The 17440-nt window shown below is 47.2% G+C and overlaps 1 protein-coding gene across 4 annotated transcripts in view; it reads left to right on the forward strand.

Moving 5' to 3' along the window:
* The window catches only part of plekhg4 (pleckstrin homology domain containing, family G (with RhoGef domain) member 4), an 87364-nt gene that overhangs the window by 21075 nt on the left and 48849 nt on the right, over window positions 1–17440 (forward strand). The window contains exon 1 of one of the 4 annotated variants that reach the window (XM_084351508.1): window positions 16050–16140. The exons of the other annotated variants lie outside the window; for them this stretch is intronic. Within the exon in view, the coding sequence (XP_084207634.1) occupies window positions 16138–16140 (3 nt within the window). The 5' untranslated portion in view covers window positions 16050–16137. Of the gene's footprint in view, window positions 1–16049; window positions 16141–17440 lie in introns of those variants that run through there. 4 annotated transcript variants of the gene reach the window in all.

Below are 17440 nucleotides of genomic sequence, written 5' to 3' on the forward strand. Positions count from 1 at the left end.
TACTCTGGCTCAACAAACGCCATCAGCTCACTTAAGCCGTCCTTCCACAGAGCAGCAGCACATCTCCAGTCACCAGTGTCGAGATGGGCTGGCTGATCTTCTCTGCATGCCAACACTGCTAGCAAGTGAGATGATGAGATTGCCTGTGCTGAATGTGCTAATGGTGCTACACAAGTTTATGTTACATAGTCTGCACTGCACATTCATTTTGTGTATTTCGTCGAAAAACATCCTCAAACTTCCAGACGTCTCTTCAACCTGATTTATGGCAGGGTGCTCAACACTTTGGATGAGTGCCGCTCGACAAAAATTAAAGAGCCGTTCAACATTTTCAATTTATGCTGCAGCGGAGGTTCAGTTGTCTCCATTTTATCCAGACGCCAGCCGGCTTGTCTAGCTATATTATATACTACCCCATTACAATAAGCAACAAAACATGAGTGTTTACTTCGTGATAAAATTCCTTAGGTGCCACGTGAAAGATGGTGTCGAGCAACGAGTTCTTCTGTTGGAAGTACATTAAAAAAAAGTCACCACCTGGATTTAACTAAGCAGATGGGTAAGAGCCTTCCACTGGATAATTACTGCAGTGATTAATATGTTTCCGCTGGCAACAAGCTCATTTTGTTAACAACCATGTCAGAAGCAAGCCTGTGGGGGCAGTGTTATGATCTGGGGTTGCTTCAGTTGGTCAGGTCTAGGTTAGTGTTGGGAGATGTCTGCTGAATTGGCATATGACGAGGTCTCCAGTGAAACATTGTAATGGACGATGACATCGTTTTTTTTGATCGGGCAGTGTACGTCATTCCTGTTGAGCAGCACTCATTGTGCCTGTGACGTCTGACAGTCTTTAACTTTATCTACTGCAGATTTATCATTTTTGCTATATTTATCTGCAAGAGCAGGTTCATCGCTGAGTCTGTCCTTGTCTATGTAAACTAATAATGAACAGGTTCAGTTTACTTACGTATATGTAGAACAAATACCGGATTACTCATTCCCTTCCCCAGTAGTGTACGGGGGCCTCATCAGCTGCTGGTGTCTAAATTAGACAAAATTATTCCAAAAAGAGGCTGAAAAGCGTCACAGAGCTGCAGAGATGATGATGATGATGATGATGATGATTCTCATGAACATCACTCAGATGATCAGAGATATTGAGCAGCTTTAATCTCGACTGTTGTTCTGTCTCACTGTGTTCAGGAGGATTCCTCTGGACTATTTAGAGATGTGAGTTGCTGTCCAAAGAATGTCCTGTTAACTCCTGCCAACATTCAGATAGTGTGTCTGTGTGTGTGTGTGTCTGTGTGTGTGTGTGTGTGTGTGTGTGTGTGTGTCTGTGTGTGTGTGTGTGTGTGTGTGTGTCTGTGTCTGTGTGTGTGTGTGTGTCTGAGAACAGCTGTTTGGTGAATCCAGATAATGTGATTGAGGCTTGCATGCTTCACACACACAGAGAGAGAGCTGTGGGTGGAGCTGTGGGTGGAGCTGTGGCTGGAGCTGTCTGAGCCTGCAGGCTGATACTTTGTCCAGCAGCTTCACTGTGAACACACGAGACTCTCCCTGCTGGACCTCTGCTGTTTCTACTGCCTCTGTCTGAACTCTGCTGTCTGTGCTGTGGATCTCTATCCGTCTGAACTAGACTTCTTTCCGGAGAGTTGTCGTGCTCAGTTCGTCCCGGTCTTTGTCATTAGTTTGGATTACTTTACACTTGTACTGAGAGGAGCTGAGTGGGAGTCGTACTCCCGTCACACAGGGTAAGTGCCTTGCTCGCTCAGACGGCAGCCTCCTCCTTCTTCTCCTGCTGCTCCTGTTTCTGCAGCTGCAAAGATGATTGTATTCAGAACCAGACAAATGTTCTTGTCCGTCACCAGTCAGTACAAAACGACATCACACACAGTTTAACTTGAACTTGATTCAGTCTCATCCTCATGTGAGTGTTTGCACGACGTCTGCGAGTCCTGTAAAAAGAAATAATCCTGAGATTTAAGAAACAAACAGTTTTGATTAGTGTTTGTTGCAGCGAGTGTCTTGAATTCATGTGAAAAGCTCTGAGAAGAGTTAACACTGTCAGCACCACGTTTATATTGTTTTCCACTGATCACTGGTCCGATGTTCTGTTCTTGTTCTGTGCAGTGACTAGAAAGAAAACACCGAAACTGTTACATTTGCACATCATTACGTTTGTTCTCAAGCTGAGGTTCAGGGACCTGAAGGACTCCTTTGAACATGATTCACTGGTCCTGGAATTCCTGGAATGTCAGGGGATTTTAAGATGTGTTTTCTCGCCAGGTAAACTGTGGAGACGTTAAGAGAAGATTGATGAATGTGAGAGGTGGATCAGCTCACAGGAATGTGTTTTACAGCTGATTCACACTCGTGTTGCGGTCTGGAGCAAATACAACTCTGAAACATTAACAGACCAGAGACCAGGACAGACCGAGGACGATGAAACCTCCAGACGCTCAGAGAGGAGGAGCAGGGCATGATCTCACTCTGAGTGGAGGAAGACGTGCAGCAGTTACTCAGCCAGTGTTGAGTCCTGGAAATAAATATTTCTACTTTCTCTGATGTTCAGATTTCCAACGTCGACACGTTTGATTTGAACTTGATCCAGTTTCTGTTCTGTGCGTGCGTGAAGGTTGATGTGTGAACAGTCTGAGGCCTGCAGGGGAGAACCTGGCTCCACAGTCTGCTGTTGGAGCCAAGATGGAGGCAGGTTACTGCCCTCTGCTCCTCCACCCTCCCCTCTGCTCTCCTCCTATCTGCTCCTCCACCCTCCCCTCTGCTCCTCCATCCTCCCCTCTGCTCCTCCACCCTCCCCTCTGCTCTCCTCCTGCCTGCTCCTCCACCCTCCCCTCTGCTCCTCCACCCTCCCCTCTGCTCTCCTCCTATCTGCTCCTCCACCCTCCCCTCTGCTCCTCCATCCTCCTCTCTGCTCCTCCACCCTCCCCTCTGCTCTCCTCCCCTCTGCTCCTCCACCCTCCCCTCTGCTCTCCTCCTATCTGCTCCTCCACCCTCCCCTCTGCTCCTCCACCCTCCCCTCTGCTCTCCTCCTATCTGCTCCTCCACCCTCCCCTCTGCTCCTCCACCCTCCTCTCTGCTCCTCCACCCTCCTCTCTCCTCCTCCACCCTCCCCTCTGCTCCTCCACCCTCCCCTCTGCTCCTCCACCCTCCTCTCTGCTCCTCCATCCTCCTCCACCCTCCCCTCTGCTCTCCTCCCCTCTGCTCCTCCACCCTCCCCTCTGCTCTCCTCCCCTCTGCTCCTCCACCCTCCTCTCTGCTCCTCCATCCTCCTCCACCCTCCCCTCTGCTCTCCTCCCCTCTGCTCCTCCATCCTCCTCCACCCTCCCCTCTGCTCCTCCATCCTCCTCTCTGCTCCTCCACCCTCCCCTCTGCTCTCCTCCCCTCTGCTCCTCCACCCTCCCCTCTGCTCTCCTCCCCTCTGCTCCTCCACCCTCCTCTCTGCTCCTCCACCCTCCCCTCTGCTCTCCTCCTGCCTGCTCCTCCACTCTCCCCTCTGCTCCTCCACCCTCCCCTCTGCTCTCCTCCCCTCTGCTCCTCCACCCTCCCCTCTGCTCCTCCACCCTCCCCTCTGCTCCTCCACCCTCCTCTCTGCTCCTCCATCCTCCTCCACCCTCCCCTCTGCTCTCCTCCCCTCTGCTCCTCCACCCTCCTCTCTGCTCCTCCACCCTCCCCTCTGCTCTCCTCCTATCTGCTCCTCCACCCTCCCCTCTGCTCCTCCACCCTCCTCTCTGCTCCTCCACCCTCCCCTCTGCTCTCCTCCTATCTGCTCCTCCACCCCCCCCTCTGCTCTCCTCCTGCCTGCTCCTCCACCCTCCCCTCTGCTCCTCCACCCTCCTCTCTGCTCCTCCACCCTCCCCTCTGCTCTCCTCCCCTCTGCTCCTCCACCCTCCTCTCTGCTCCTCCACCCTCCCCTCTGCTCTCCTCCCCTCTCCTCCTCCACCCTCCCCTCTGCTCTCCTCCCCTCTGCTCCTCCACCCTCCCCTCTGCTCCTCCACCCTCCCCTCTGCTCTCCTCCTGCCTGCTCCTCCACCCTCCCCTCTGCTCTCCTCCCCTCTGCTCCTCCACCCTCCCCTCTGCTCCTCCACCCTCCCCTCTGCTCTCCTCCTGCCTGCTCCTCCACCCTCCCCTCTGCTCTCCTCCCCTCTGCTCTCCTCCCCTCTGCTCCTCCACCCTCCCCTCTGCTCCTCCACCCTCCCCTCTGCTCCTCCACCCTCCCCTCTTTGTCTTGGTGAGATTTAAAGGTACAGTAACAGTTTTGGTTTGTGGTTCTGAGTGAACTGATACTAGGGCATTGACGAATACTGTATTTTAGTAATACTTCCCAGAAGTCGACTAATAGTCGAATATTCGCCTGTTATCCGCTGCTGCCAGACCCGACCCTCCTCACTGAGTTTGCCTCTTAATGACCATGAAAACACAATGTCGGCCTATTTAAGATCGACATTGCATGTAAATAGTGAAACAAATGTAGCAATCTCGCTATGAAACATAAAAATGTCCACAGGTTGCATAGACGTTTACAGACGTTGTTTATTGAAATAACACATTTTATCCAAATTGTTATTCAGAATTAATAGAAAATATAGGCTTTAAATGTGTTAAACAAAACTTACTCACCACAGTGCAGCGTCATAACGAAAAGTGCAAAAAAAAGCAGTGTAATCCAGTGGGCTATCCGCCTGCGCCTGCTTAACAGTTGTTCGCTCTCGTCAAAGTCCTCCTCTTTAATAATCCTATTCTTGCGCTTCTGGTTTGCGTTCAAGAAAACAAGGGCATCCACATGAGCTGGGTGCGAACTTGCTCTCTGACGGGTAATCGTGTTCCCAGCCAGGGAGAAAACTCTCACTTGGGGTGCTTGTAGCGGGGACAGCCAGGTAGGTTCTGGCCAGCTTGCCTGGAACTGCTTCTCCTTGCGGGCCCACCACTCCAGGGGGTTGCTCGTGGTGGAGATGTGGGGCAGATGGAAATATTCTTCAACCTCCTCTGGACAGGTGCTGCCAGCCCTTTTTTTTTTACTGGTGTAGTGAGGCCCAAACAGTTCGTCGTAATCACTTTCCAGCCTTGTTTTTTTACTCCCGGGCTCCTCTCCGATTTAGCCCACGTCGCTGTCTGCTGTGGCGTCATCGGCACCTGCAAATAAAATCACAGCCAGAGTGCTGGTCGTGTTTGAGTCCAGGGTTTCAGTGAATTTAAGTTTAGCTATTTTCAATTTTGCAAATATATTAAAGCACGGACGTGACCTCACATACGCATGCACACCACAGTATCTCTCTCTCTCTCTCTCTCTCTCTCAAATTAATGAATAATATTTACCTGTAGCTACAGGTACATCTCGCAGTAGCTGAATCAGGTGGCTTTTAACCTCCGCTCTGGTGTTCTCTGGAAGGAATCGGAGATCTTTAAATCTGGGATCCAGGATGCAGGCAATGATAGGAACCGATCCCGCCAAGTCGTCCTCAGTGTCCAACTTGAACCTGGTTTTCAGCTGTTTTAGTACCGTGTTCTTAAAGTTGCGAGTTGCTGTTACATCCGACTCTTCAACTTTCAGCACCACATTCACCAGATTGAGGATAACGGGGTAGATAAATGAGAGCCCGACGTGCATTTCCCCACACATGATCGTAGTTGCCTTTGCCAGCGGTCTCAGCACAGGCAGTAGCTGCTGGATTAGTTCCCATTGTGAGGCTCTTATTGACGGGGCTTTTCTGGCGGTGGATTTAGTGACAGTCTCATCTTCGAGTACGGCTTGGACAGGGATGCGCTGCTCGTTAAGTCGCCCCAGCATTGTAAAGGTAGAATTCCAGCGCGTCGTTCTGGAGCCTTTTCTCTTTCATATTAAGCTGGGCCTGTCGCTGCGTCAGAGCACTCGTTGCCACAGCCGAGTGGCAAAAGTGGCTGACCACACGCCTCGCCACATCTGTGGTTTTTGCCACTTCAGCTAAATCCAGCCCCGCCTTTATCGCCAACTGTAATGTGTGTCCAGTGCAGCCGAGGTCGTGGTTGAAATCTTCACACAGACTCATCGCCAGTGTCATGCTGCTAGCGTTGTCATGTAAAACGCAGAACACCGTCAGGCCCCACTCACTGATTGTGTCCGTGAGTCTCTGAGCAATGTTAACAGCGGTGTGCCGCTCTGGCATTGCGCAGGTGCGGAGGACTTTTGCCTTCACCTCCCAGGTGTCGGTGAGATAATGCGCTGTCACCGTGATGTATGCCTCCATGGTTGGAGATGTCCATAGGTCCGTAGTGAGTGAAACACTCTGATCTTTCATTTCAGTTGCTAATTGCGCTCGCAATTCATCATACTGGTGTGTGATGTTGTTCCACAGTGTCCTATGGGACGGGATAACGTAACCCGGCTCGAAAAAATGGATAATGTCCTTAAAGCCATTTCCAGACACCGCAGCAAGCGGTCGCATATCCTTCACCATGAAATTCACCAACAGACCTGTTATTTTCCTTTTTCTTTGGTCGGATATCTGGCGTGTGGAGAAGTCTCTCATTGTTGTCTGTTGTTGGCGCTTCTCTCCGCTAACGTTGACGCTGCTGCTGCTAGCCCCGGCCGGGTGTTGCTTCAAATGGTTATGCATTGTAGACGTACTGCCATGGTACTTTAGTGTGGCCTTACATATATTGCAGCTAACGGTTTTATCTGTTTTGGTAAAGTATTTCCAGACCTTGGATACTTGCAGGCGAGTATTGAGAGCCGCCTCAGCCATTTTACTTTCAGTCTCCTTTCTCTTTTATTTTCGTCTCCTGTCTGCTGCTTGGCGCCCCTTACATGTTGACGTCACGCACACACACGCACACACACTGCACTAGTCTCACATGCCCCTGCTGCATATCTGCGGTACCGCTTTATTACAGCACCGGGCTTTTGAAAAAAAGAAAAACAAGAAAAAGACGAATACTCGACTGTCACGCACAGCGTCGAATAGTGGTTTTGATCGTCGAATATTCGATTATTCGGTGAAACCCCTAACTGATACTAAATCATCCAGTTCATCATCCGTCCACTCTGCATGTTTGTGGTCTCACTGGTTGTTGTGGTTCCTCACAGAATCTGTTGGTTCAAATGAAAGTGAGTCCAGTAAAGTGTGTGTGAATGTTTCATAGTTGCCCCCGGCACAAACAGGGAGGAGGTCTTTGACTCACCCGCAGATTCCACCGGATACGTTACGGCTCCTCCACGGCGTTGGAGCTGATCCGTAGCACTCTAGTCTACGTGTTAACCTCCACCAGGTCCGCTGCGCTGCGTGTCTGCTGCGTCCCAGCTCCGGCAGTCCGCAGCCCTGCGGAGCAGATACGCAGGACTTCTATTCTGGCGGACGCGGCAGCAGAACGCAGCAATTCAGCCGAATTTAGCACAGAGCAGACAGGAAGTCAGACACGAAACAACAACAAGACATCCGGTTGATTTTCAAAATAAAACACCCCATGTTGATACAAGCACAAAAAACTCAAAAAAGAGACAAATACGCACTCTTCTTCTAATCCCTCAGTCGGGAACACTTTGTGTTGTTGTGTTTATAACACACATATAACTGCGGTCGTGTGTGATTATGTAATTATCGCGGGAATTCCTCGGTTTCGTAACTCCAGCTGTTGGCGGAGCTGCGCCGTGGCGGACTCGAAACACAACTGGTGGGGGTTGCCCACTGATCTGTAATTATGAAGTGCTGATTCAGATGATAAATAAAGGATCAGGGTCAATGATTTAGAAATAATGTCAGCGTCAGACCAGAAGGGATGATTTATAGAACAGATGAAAACCCTTAAGCAGCTTCTGAAGACTGGCTGCTGTCACACGAGGAGAAACATCTGGATAGATGTTAGGGGTGTCACGATTCTCCAAATCCTCGATTCGATTACATTTTCGATTCTAAGGTCACGGTTCGAGTTGATTCTCGATTTTTACATGTATTTTTTTTAAAGCACAGGTTGCTGCCATTTTTAGACTAGACTTTTATGCAATATAATATCTGACCTTTGTTCGCAATGTACCACACTACATTGTCAAATTTAAAACATTAACAACATAATGTAACAATAACTTCTATCTTCAGTCAGTTGGAAACTTAAACAAAATAACCTGCCATCTAGTTTCTCTTTGTAACTGCAGTCTTCTTCACAGAAGATGATTCAAGTTCACAACGAAACAAACAAAAAATAAACAGCCATGTCCACAGTCGTCTCTGAACAGTGAAGTGTCTTAACAAACTGTTTCCAACAGTTGGACATATACAAGGTGCGTAAGGTGTGAGTGGGCGAGCGAGAGTGAGGGAGCGTGTGGACAGTGAATGAATGGGAGAGGAAGGAGAAGAAAGCAGCAGCAGCAGCAGCAGCAGTGAAGTGTTCAACACAGGCTGCAGTCTGGCTGAATAAAGGCGACGGCTCCTCAGAAACAGCAAAGCTCCCTGGTATTATTTCCCGACCAGCTTAACAGGTGAAAGGGGGTTCACCCCGAAGGTAAACAGAAACTTCGGCCCTGGAGGAAATCATCTCCCCTGTGCTTCCTGACCACGGTCCGGGAGCCGAGCTGGGATGGTGTAACACCATGCTGTCGTTTGACTGGCTGCAGCTAACAGCTGCTGGCTCAGCTAGTAGCTAAGTTAGAGGACGCTGACTCGCAGCACTTCAACACGTGTGTGTTTTTTCCCCTTGGCAAGCCGACCGGACGTGACGTGGGGGCGTGGCAGCATCGACGATTCTATTTTTCAGTTCGAAGTTCGAGATTGTGAATTAATTTCGATCTCGATTTAAAATCGAAATCGTGACACCATTAATATATGTTGTTTAAACCTGCCGGCCAACACCTGGTCTCCACCTGTATCTGACTGTGTTTGTGGAGGCAGCTGAGGTCTTCTGGGAGAAGCTTTCTGACGGATGTCGTTGATTGTCAGTTATTTTCTGTTCGTGTCGTATAAAAGAAAACAGTGTTAAATGTTCCTGCGTGAAAACAGAATCATCTTTCCTGAGATTGAAAAACTTTTTCACGTTATTCCTTGATAAATGATTCTTTGATTATTAATTATGATTATTGTTTTTCTGATTGATTAGTTGACTGATAGTTTCAGCCCGGATTGACAGTTATGATGCTCTGATGAAGACTGTGTGCTGCAGTAATCTACAAAACCACACACACACACACACACACACACACACACACACACACACCACAGTATTACTTTAGTCTCTAAAATATCAAACTGTGACTCTATTAACGGACTCTGAGGCAAAACAACTTGATCAGCACATCTGTAAAGATCTGACCTGGTATTGATACATTTTCTGTAGTTGTGATAGTTTTGTGTTAAAAGTGTCCTTGTGCTGAAGCCGTGTGAGTTGGGACTCTGATGTGTGTTACCTGAGCTGCTCACACTAACAGGATATTAACTCCAGTCTGAATCCTTCGTTCAGACGCTCCTCACTTTCATTTCCTCCTCAGAAGCCTCAGAGCGTCTCCTGTCCTGCTCTGTGTACCCATAATGCACTCTGTCCTCTTCAGACAGCTGACAGAAAATATGTGTGGCTGTTTACCAGAAGTTCAGTATGTGATGGATCCCAGTGTGATGGATCCCCCCCTACCGTTGTATAGGGGCGGCGCCCCGCCCCCCCTGAAAGTCAAGTTTATTTTATTTATATCACCAAATCACAACAGAAGTCATTTCAGGTCACTTTTCCTATAGAGCAGGTCTGGACCGTGTTCTTTTAATAAATAATGATGTTACTGATCTAATTAAGCGAGGATATTTCATTTCATTTTCTTCATCGTCGCGCATCTACGCTTCTCCTCCGCTCTCTGTTTTACGATGGGCGGAGCTTCGCACCTGCGTACACACAAACAAACACGTGAACACACACCTACACACAGACACGGAGAGAAGAGGACAACATGTCGCGTCGACCCCCACTGCCTGAAAAACAGGCGGAAATATCCACGTTTTTTAAGCGCACTCAGAGTGATTCTGACGAGGCAAACGTTAGCTCTGCTGCTAGTAGTAGCGACAGTATCTCTGCCGCCGCTGGTTCAAGCACAGAGCAGAGTACATCCATGGAGCAGAGCAGCAGCCCACCTGCTTCACCCCCTCCCCCCGACAAGCAGCACAAGTCCAGTCACCACAGGCTGACAGGGTTCGACCCAACTTGGCTGTCAGAGAGGAAGTATTCCTCCTGGCTGTACAGAACTGATAGTGGTAAGTACGCAAAAAAGGAGAAACAAATAAAACAGAGATAGATGGATAAACAAAAGTAGATGGATGGATAAAGATAAAGATAAAGATAGATGGATAACGATAGATAAATAAATAAACAACAGTAAGTAAGTAGATCGATAGAATAATTGTTGGAGAGAAAAGAGAAAAAATATTGTCAGAGTGTTCTAAAGTATTGTTATTAGATATGATTCCTGTTTAACTGTCAGCCGAGGGGAAACACTGGATCCAATCAGAGAGAGGCTGCCGGCCTACAGCTTGATGTGCTTTGGTTGTGAATGTGGTTCATATTATCTCCTGAATGAAACCAGAGTGTTTCTCAACAACAGGCTTCTCTTCAGGCCGAGTCTCTGAGACAGAAGACAACTCTGTCCTCAGGTTGAAAAAAAGACATGTGGATCAAAACAAACAAAGATAACTCGTCTCCTGGCAAAGTGAAGTTTGTGTTGGGTTACCCAAGTTTAAAGGTTGTGTGTGAGTCTGATGGATTTAATTCTCACCTTTCACTCTGAGAATTTGGTTCTTTTGTCTTCTTTGAGGGTAAACTGAATATTTGTCAGTTTTGGAGTTGCGATGAGACGATGTAATGATTCCTCATCAGTGTGATGAGTACAGCACTTTGTGTTGCATTTTTAATGTATGTAAGGTGCTATATAAATTAAATTTAAGCTAAGCAGCTAAACTTTAGCGCCGCTCCGTGTTGAGATCCCGCCCTGTGTGGGTCACTACACTGTCATTGGTCAGGCGCGCACACGCTGTTATCGATACCATTGGCTGTAAAGTGTGACAATCTGTCAATAAACATCAGCCAACAGTTCTCCTCTGATCTACACTGATCTCACAAGTCGCCTCTGTTAAGTTTGAATGACCGAAATCCGTCGTAGCGACGGAGAACTTGAATCCATGCTAATCCAAGCGTTCTGGTGGCCATGACGGTTTTAAAAGTACGTCCGGGCCACCGGGCCATTTATATTGTCAACCCCTGCGGATGATAAAGACACCAGTTTCTGGATCTCAGTGCTTTGTGAATCCTGAGCTCTCCCTTTGATTAGAGCTGTGTCTGATATGACTGACCTTTGACCTGATGGTAGTAAACCACAGGCTGTGCAGAGGAGCACACTGTTTCAGTTAAGTGGAGCACATTATGTTCCTCCTCCCACCAAAGTCAACCACAGAGGTCAGAGGTCAGCGTGGCTTTAGGAGCGTCTGTGGCCGATGTGACAAATGTGTCGTCCAGGTGTGAAGAATCAAACTGAGCTGAAGTCTGTGTCCCATGCTAGTAGCTAGCCTATTACTGTGTGTGCAGACGGAGTTGTCTTGGCGTTATTTTATTGCTACTGCAACTTAAATATAATAAATAAGAGCCATTGTTTTCTTTGTTTAACAAACTTTATGTTATGCATGCTGATTGTTATGCACAAAATGCACTTTTGTTAAAGGAAAGAAAGTTTATTGCTGCTGCAACTTAAATATATTAAATAAGAGCCATTGTTTTTTGTGCAATTCATAATCTGACTAGTCGACTATCAAAATAGTCGTTAGTTGCAGCCCTAGACACTAATATTTTTTAATAACCACATTCAAAGATTCTTATCAAACACCTTAATGTTTTCTATTTTAGATAAATAATGTACATCTGAAAGAGAACAGGGTCAGGAGGTCATCGGATAATCCCTTAGTCATTTTACATCTGTGTGTCAGTAAACTAGTGTATCACTTCAGTGAGACCGACATGAAACTGATCCTCTGTTACAAACCATCAGCCAAGAGATCACGTCAGGGTTTACAGGCGGAAGAGGTGAAGATGATAACAGCACGACTCTGTGGACACTGATGGAAACAGACGTGTGTGTGTGTGTGTGTGTGTGTGTGTTTGTTCATTTGTCACACTGGACACGTTCATCTGTTGTGTCCATTAGACAAACTTCATTATGTGCTGCAGCAGCTGTGTGTTGCTGTGTAGAGAGTCATCTCTCACACAGAGGAGGTCGGGGTCAACGTTAATACGAACTTAAAGACGGAGGCGACGGAGCTGCTGCTCTCGATCTGTTCAGTGTGGGTGAACGGATCTCTGGTCAGACATCATCAGATGAATCAGCTTCTACTGTCACTATTGTCTGTTATCCATTTACTGCTGCAGGAACATCACACCGTGTGTGTTGTGGTCGGTTCTCATCCTGTTTGGTTAAGAGATGTGACATCACATCACCATAAGACTCAGTACAGAAGGCACCATTTTACTGCTGCTATAGCTTAAACATTAATTAAACAGAAAATATATACACATATATTTATGTGTATAAACTCTTTGGTGTCAGTTTTCCAGTTTGAAGCTCTGTTGCTTTTCTCTTATTTCTTAGTTAAGTCAATATGTTTGCGTGTGTTTAAACACTGGACCTGAGCTTCATTCAGTAAATTACTCAGTAAATAGAAAATAATGGGTAGATTGAACATGAATGAGTATTAGGGGATGCACGATATGGATTTTTTCAGCTGATACAGATAACCGATAATAATTTCAAATAAGTCAATAAGCTGTAGTTTATGCAGCCCTGAGGGTAAAAAAGCTCAGATGGATGATTTATTAGCCATCGCTCTAATAAAATGTATTGTGTTAAACTCGCAGACTTTCTCCCTCCTCTCGAACACTTGACACAACTGTAATTTGCAATGCGTGTTTCCGTCTTCTTCTGAACTTGGAAAACATCGCCCACTCCAGCGATGACGTGAGGCTCTCGTCTACATTGCGTGGCTCTACAGAGGTGCAGCAGCTCTACGTCATGAACGCCACAACAGCATTGTTCTTCTTCTTCTGTGGTTGTTGGTGGCAGGAGAACCAACTTTAAAGGTGCATACCGCCACTACTGTGTGTAAATGCTGTACTTAAGTCAACTAACGCAGTTTGGCTTTGTATTATTGGTTCTATTGATCGGCTATAATTTTATTATCTGGTGATAACGATACCATACATTTTCCGTTGCAGCCCTCAAAACATAAGAGTAGAAGTTGTGTTGGACAAACCAACATGTCTGACAAAACACAAATATTGCTTCTCTTCAGGTGTTAACATATATACACAATGTAATGTATAGAAAGTGTTTAAAATGACTCATTTGAACTGATGAACTGTGCAGAGCTCAGTGCTGTGGAACGTGTTGGATCTTCTCCTGTTTGTAAAGTGTCAGATCAGGTTGAATGAATCAATATTGATTCATTAGCTCATGTTTGATCAGTGTGTTGATCTGATCCAGTGAAGCTGAACTATCTGCACGAGTTCCTACTGAACACATTCATCCTGTCACTGTGTGCACTGAATGAGTCACTCGCTCTGACTGATGTGTTTCTATTGTGACGGCCTCCTGCCGGTAGTGCCTGTTGGATGTCTGTGTTGGTGTGTTTGTCTCCCCCCCGCCCTGTCACCTGTGTGGGTTTGGCCAGTCCCCAGGTGTAGGCTTTAAGAGTGTGGCGGTCCTCCCTCTTCGTCCTTGTTTTGCTTCACTCCGTCCCAGCGGGAGGGCTGGGCGCCGTTCTGCCGCAGCTCCTCGTGTTTCCTTTGTGTTCGTTTGGTTGATTATGTTATGTTGAAATATTCCTTTGGCGAATAAATCTATGAATTTCTTATTCTACCATTCTACCCGTACGTTTCATCGTGTTTGTCCTGCCTAGAGCCGGGTCGTGACACTATGTAGGTCAGCTCACCTGTGCTGCACGCTGGTCTCAGGTGTGTTGGTGTGTGTACACAGCCGGTGTTCAGGTAACACCGATAACAGAAATGATATAAAAGAATCATGTTCACTGTTTGTGATGAAAACAAGTGAACACAAACATCAGTAAGTGCAGGTTTAAGTCCCAGTTCTCCCAGTCTCTTGCCATCAGTTGGTGTTTGAAGTGAGTGACATCACAGACAGGAAGTGGTCCTCCATGTTGAAGGACATCTTGTGGCGTTTTTCCACCAGCACCAAGCTGCGGGTGTTGATCCATCTGGCCCGGGATGGACCTGCTCTGGACCAGGGTCAGGCCGCGCACGCCACGTCTCTTAACTGGCTGCAGTGACGTTTTGCAACTGTGGCCAACCAATAACGGCACCCACCCGCCCCCCCTCAAACAAGTGTGTGTTGCAAATCGATACTCGGCTCGTGTCTGTGCAGGAAACCTGAGAGAGAGAGGATTTTAAGAGTCGGTGTGTTCAGCTCTCAGTACGTCTGTAGCTTCTAACTGAATCCCTTTAGTTTCTCTCGTCCTGTTCACTTTCAGCTGGTTCAGGAGTCATGTTCAGTTACTGCTGCTGAAAACACGTTTCCTGTTATGCTGCTTCATAATAAAAGCTTTTAAATGACCAAATAACATGCAACAACATCATTAGTTAAAGACACACCTTCAAGCAGGTAGCCCAGTTGTGGTGGAAATGTAAATCCCTGCCGCACCAAGTCAAACCGAGTAGAGAGTAGGTGAAATGGAAAAAAGCCATAGGTGACATAGCACCATGAAGGTTGTCTGGGATCAGCAGAACAGGTTTATCTGTTGTTAAAAGCTTCACAGGAAGCAGAGAGACCCAGCAGAGCTCCCAGTGTTCCCATTAAACCCTTGACAGCCCAGTTTGGAGGACCATTTAATCCAACATGTCACCTCCTCAGAGCCGCAGTCATTGTGACTCTGCCAGTTTGTCTCAAAGCTCTGCTCGGGTATTCTCTCCACAGCTCCCTGAAAAGACTGATTACTCCCAGCAGCTCCCTGGAAACCAGCACAAACCCAAACTCTACTGGTTTCAATGGTGCTGCTGGATGATCTCAGTCCTGTGATTGGTCCAATTATACTGGACTGTTTGAACGTGACAGTTACGTTATCTCTAAACCTGTATTCAGTCACTGAGTAGTGCAGTAGTGACCTGACTACCTGCTTCAGACCTGCTGTGTTTCTGTTCAGTGTGACGTCTGAGATCCTCCCTGGAACATAAATGCTGCACTTGTCATGGAGGCTCTATTGTTGGACCTGTGTGTAGATTCTGATTTTATTACATTATCAGTTATAGAATTCAGTGTGACTCTGTAATGAGATGATGCTTCGTTCAGGCTGAGTTAGTGTTGTGTGGAAACAACAAAAGCTGCAGGTTTTTCTTCAGTCTGCTGGAGTCACAACCATCAACAACTGGTTTCCAGTCTGAGATAACAGACCTGTCATCAGCTGACAAACAACACCGCTCACTCTTCTCCAGGCACTGGGCCAACTGGATGGTAAACTGGCCCAGTTCAGTGTCTCACTGGCTGGCTGCCACCACATAATGTGTGTCCTTGACCCCAAACTCACAGGTCAGCTCACTGTGATGAAGGCAGCAGTGAAAAACCAGCTGTTTGACTCCAGCTGTGACCATCGACTCATTTCCTTCAGCTGAGTTTAAACCAGCCCAGAGCTCGTCTTTGTTCCCAGTCAATAAACTGGGACTTGTCCAGTCACATGTGGAGGTTGTTCGTAATGGATCCAACAGAAGAGCACATCTCTCAGGTCAGTCAGCTTCTGTAGGAACAGACTGCATCTGTACATCTGCCAGCTGCCAGGTTTGTTGTGGAGGTTCATGTTTCCTGTAGCGCCACCATCAGGACATCATCACATTGTCTCTTGATATTCATGATCTCAAGTGGACAGATCAGTCTGGACTGACCTCCTGTAGGACCAAATACTGCCATCAGGGGGAGACAGGGAGACCAGGGGTGAGGAGGAGGGGGAGGATCCAGAGATGAATGACTGACAGCTGGTGGGCGGGACTTAACATGTGAGCAGCTCGACTGTTAACAGCAAAATCAGACCTGACTGGACGAGAGACACTCACACACCACAGACCGACAGAGAGAGAAAATGCTCTCAAACTGGAATAAACAATTACTGACAACACACTGCACACAGCATGGTAAGACCACACACACACACACACACACACACACACACACACACACACACACACAGCACAGACTGTAGCTTGTAGCACATGTAGAGTGTGTGGTTGTGCTTTTGTGTGGGGGAGGAGGCTGCAGGGGGTGTAGGGTTTCCACTGAGGTGTATTCTTCAAACATTTGTCCTGAAGAGTGTGTGTGTGTGTGTAGCAGAGTGAGGACACTGTACTGTGTGCGTGTGCGTGTGTGTAGCAGAGTGAGGACACTGTACTGTGTGCGTGTGTGTGTGTAGCAGAGTGAGGACACTGTACTGTGTGTGTGTGTGTGTGTGTGTGTAGCAGAGTGAGGACACTGTACTGTGTGTGTGTAGCAGAGTGAGGACACTGTACTGTGTGTGTGTGTGTGTGTGTGTGGCAGAGTGAGGACACTGTACTGTGTGTGTTTGTGTGTGTGTAGCAGAGTGAGGACACTGTACTGTGTGTGTGTGTGTGTGTGTGTGTGTGTAGCAGAGTGAGGACACTGTACTGTGTGTGTGTGTGTGTGTGTGTGTGTAGCAGAGTGAGGACACTGTACTCTGTGTGTGTGTGTGTGTGTGTGTAGCAGAGTGAGGACACTGTACTGTGTGTGTGTGTGTGTGTGTAGCAGAGTGAGGACACTGTACTGTGTGTGTGTGTGTGTGTGTGTGTGTGTGTGTGTGTGTGTAGCAGAGTGAGGACACTGTACTGTGTGTGTGTGTGTGTGTGTGTGTAGCAGAGTGAGGACACTGTACTGTGTGTGTGTGTGTGTGTGTGTAGCAGAGTGAGGACACTGTACTGTGTGTGTGTGTGTGTGACAGGTGACAGGTGACAGGTGAAATAAATTTGAATATAGTTTCCTGCAGACTGAATTTGAATTCATCCTCTGGAGTTCAGTTATAGTTGAACGTGTCTGTCACTGAGACAAATATCACAGATCAATAAGAAATATTAAAAACCAGTAACTCAAAACAAGACAATAGAAACTATGACTTGTGCTCATGAGGGGACTTAATTAAAGTCTACAGCCTCCTGCTGTTTCTCCAAACTTTGTTCAAAATGACAACTTTATTTTAAGCTGTCAGATCAGAGCATGAACAGTTTTCAGAGATCCTGGTCTTATTGTCCTGTTGTCTGGTTTTAAACACTTTATTTGCTGTTTTTTATCTGTTTTGAATCGTTTTTATTGATTGTTACTGTTGGTATTTGATATTTCTTGATTTAACTGCAATGTTTTTTCACTTTCCTGACAGTTGAGTCTGTTTTGGTGCGTCCTTTTCTAAATGTGTCAGGATGTTCTGGC

Source organism: Pagrus pagrus, assembly GCF_965226575.1.
Source record: "Pagrus pagrus genome assembly, chromosome: 1".
NCBI lineage: Eukaryota > Metazoa > Chordata > Actinopteri > Spariformes > Sparidae > Pagrus > Pagrus pagrus.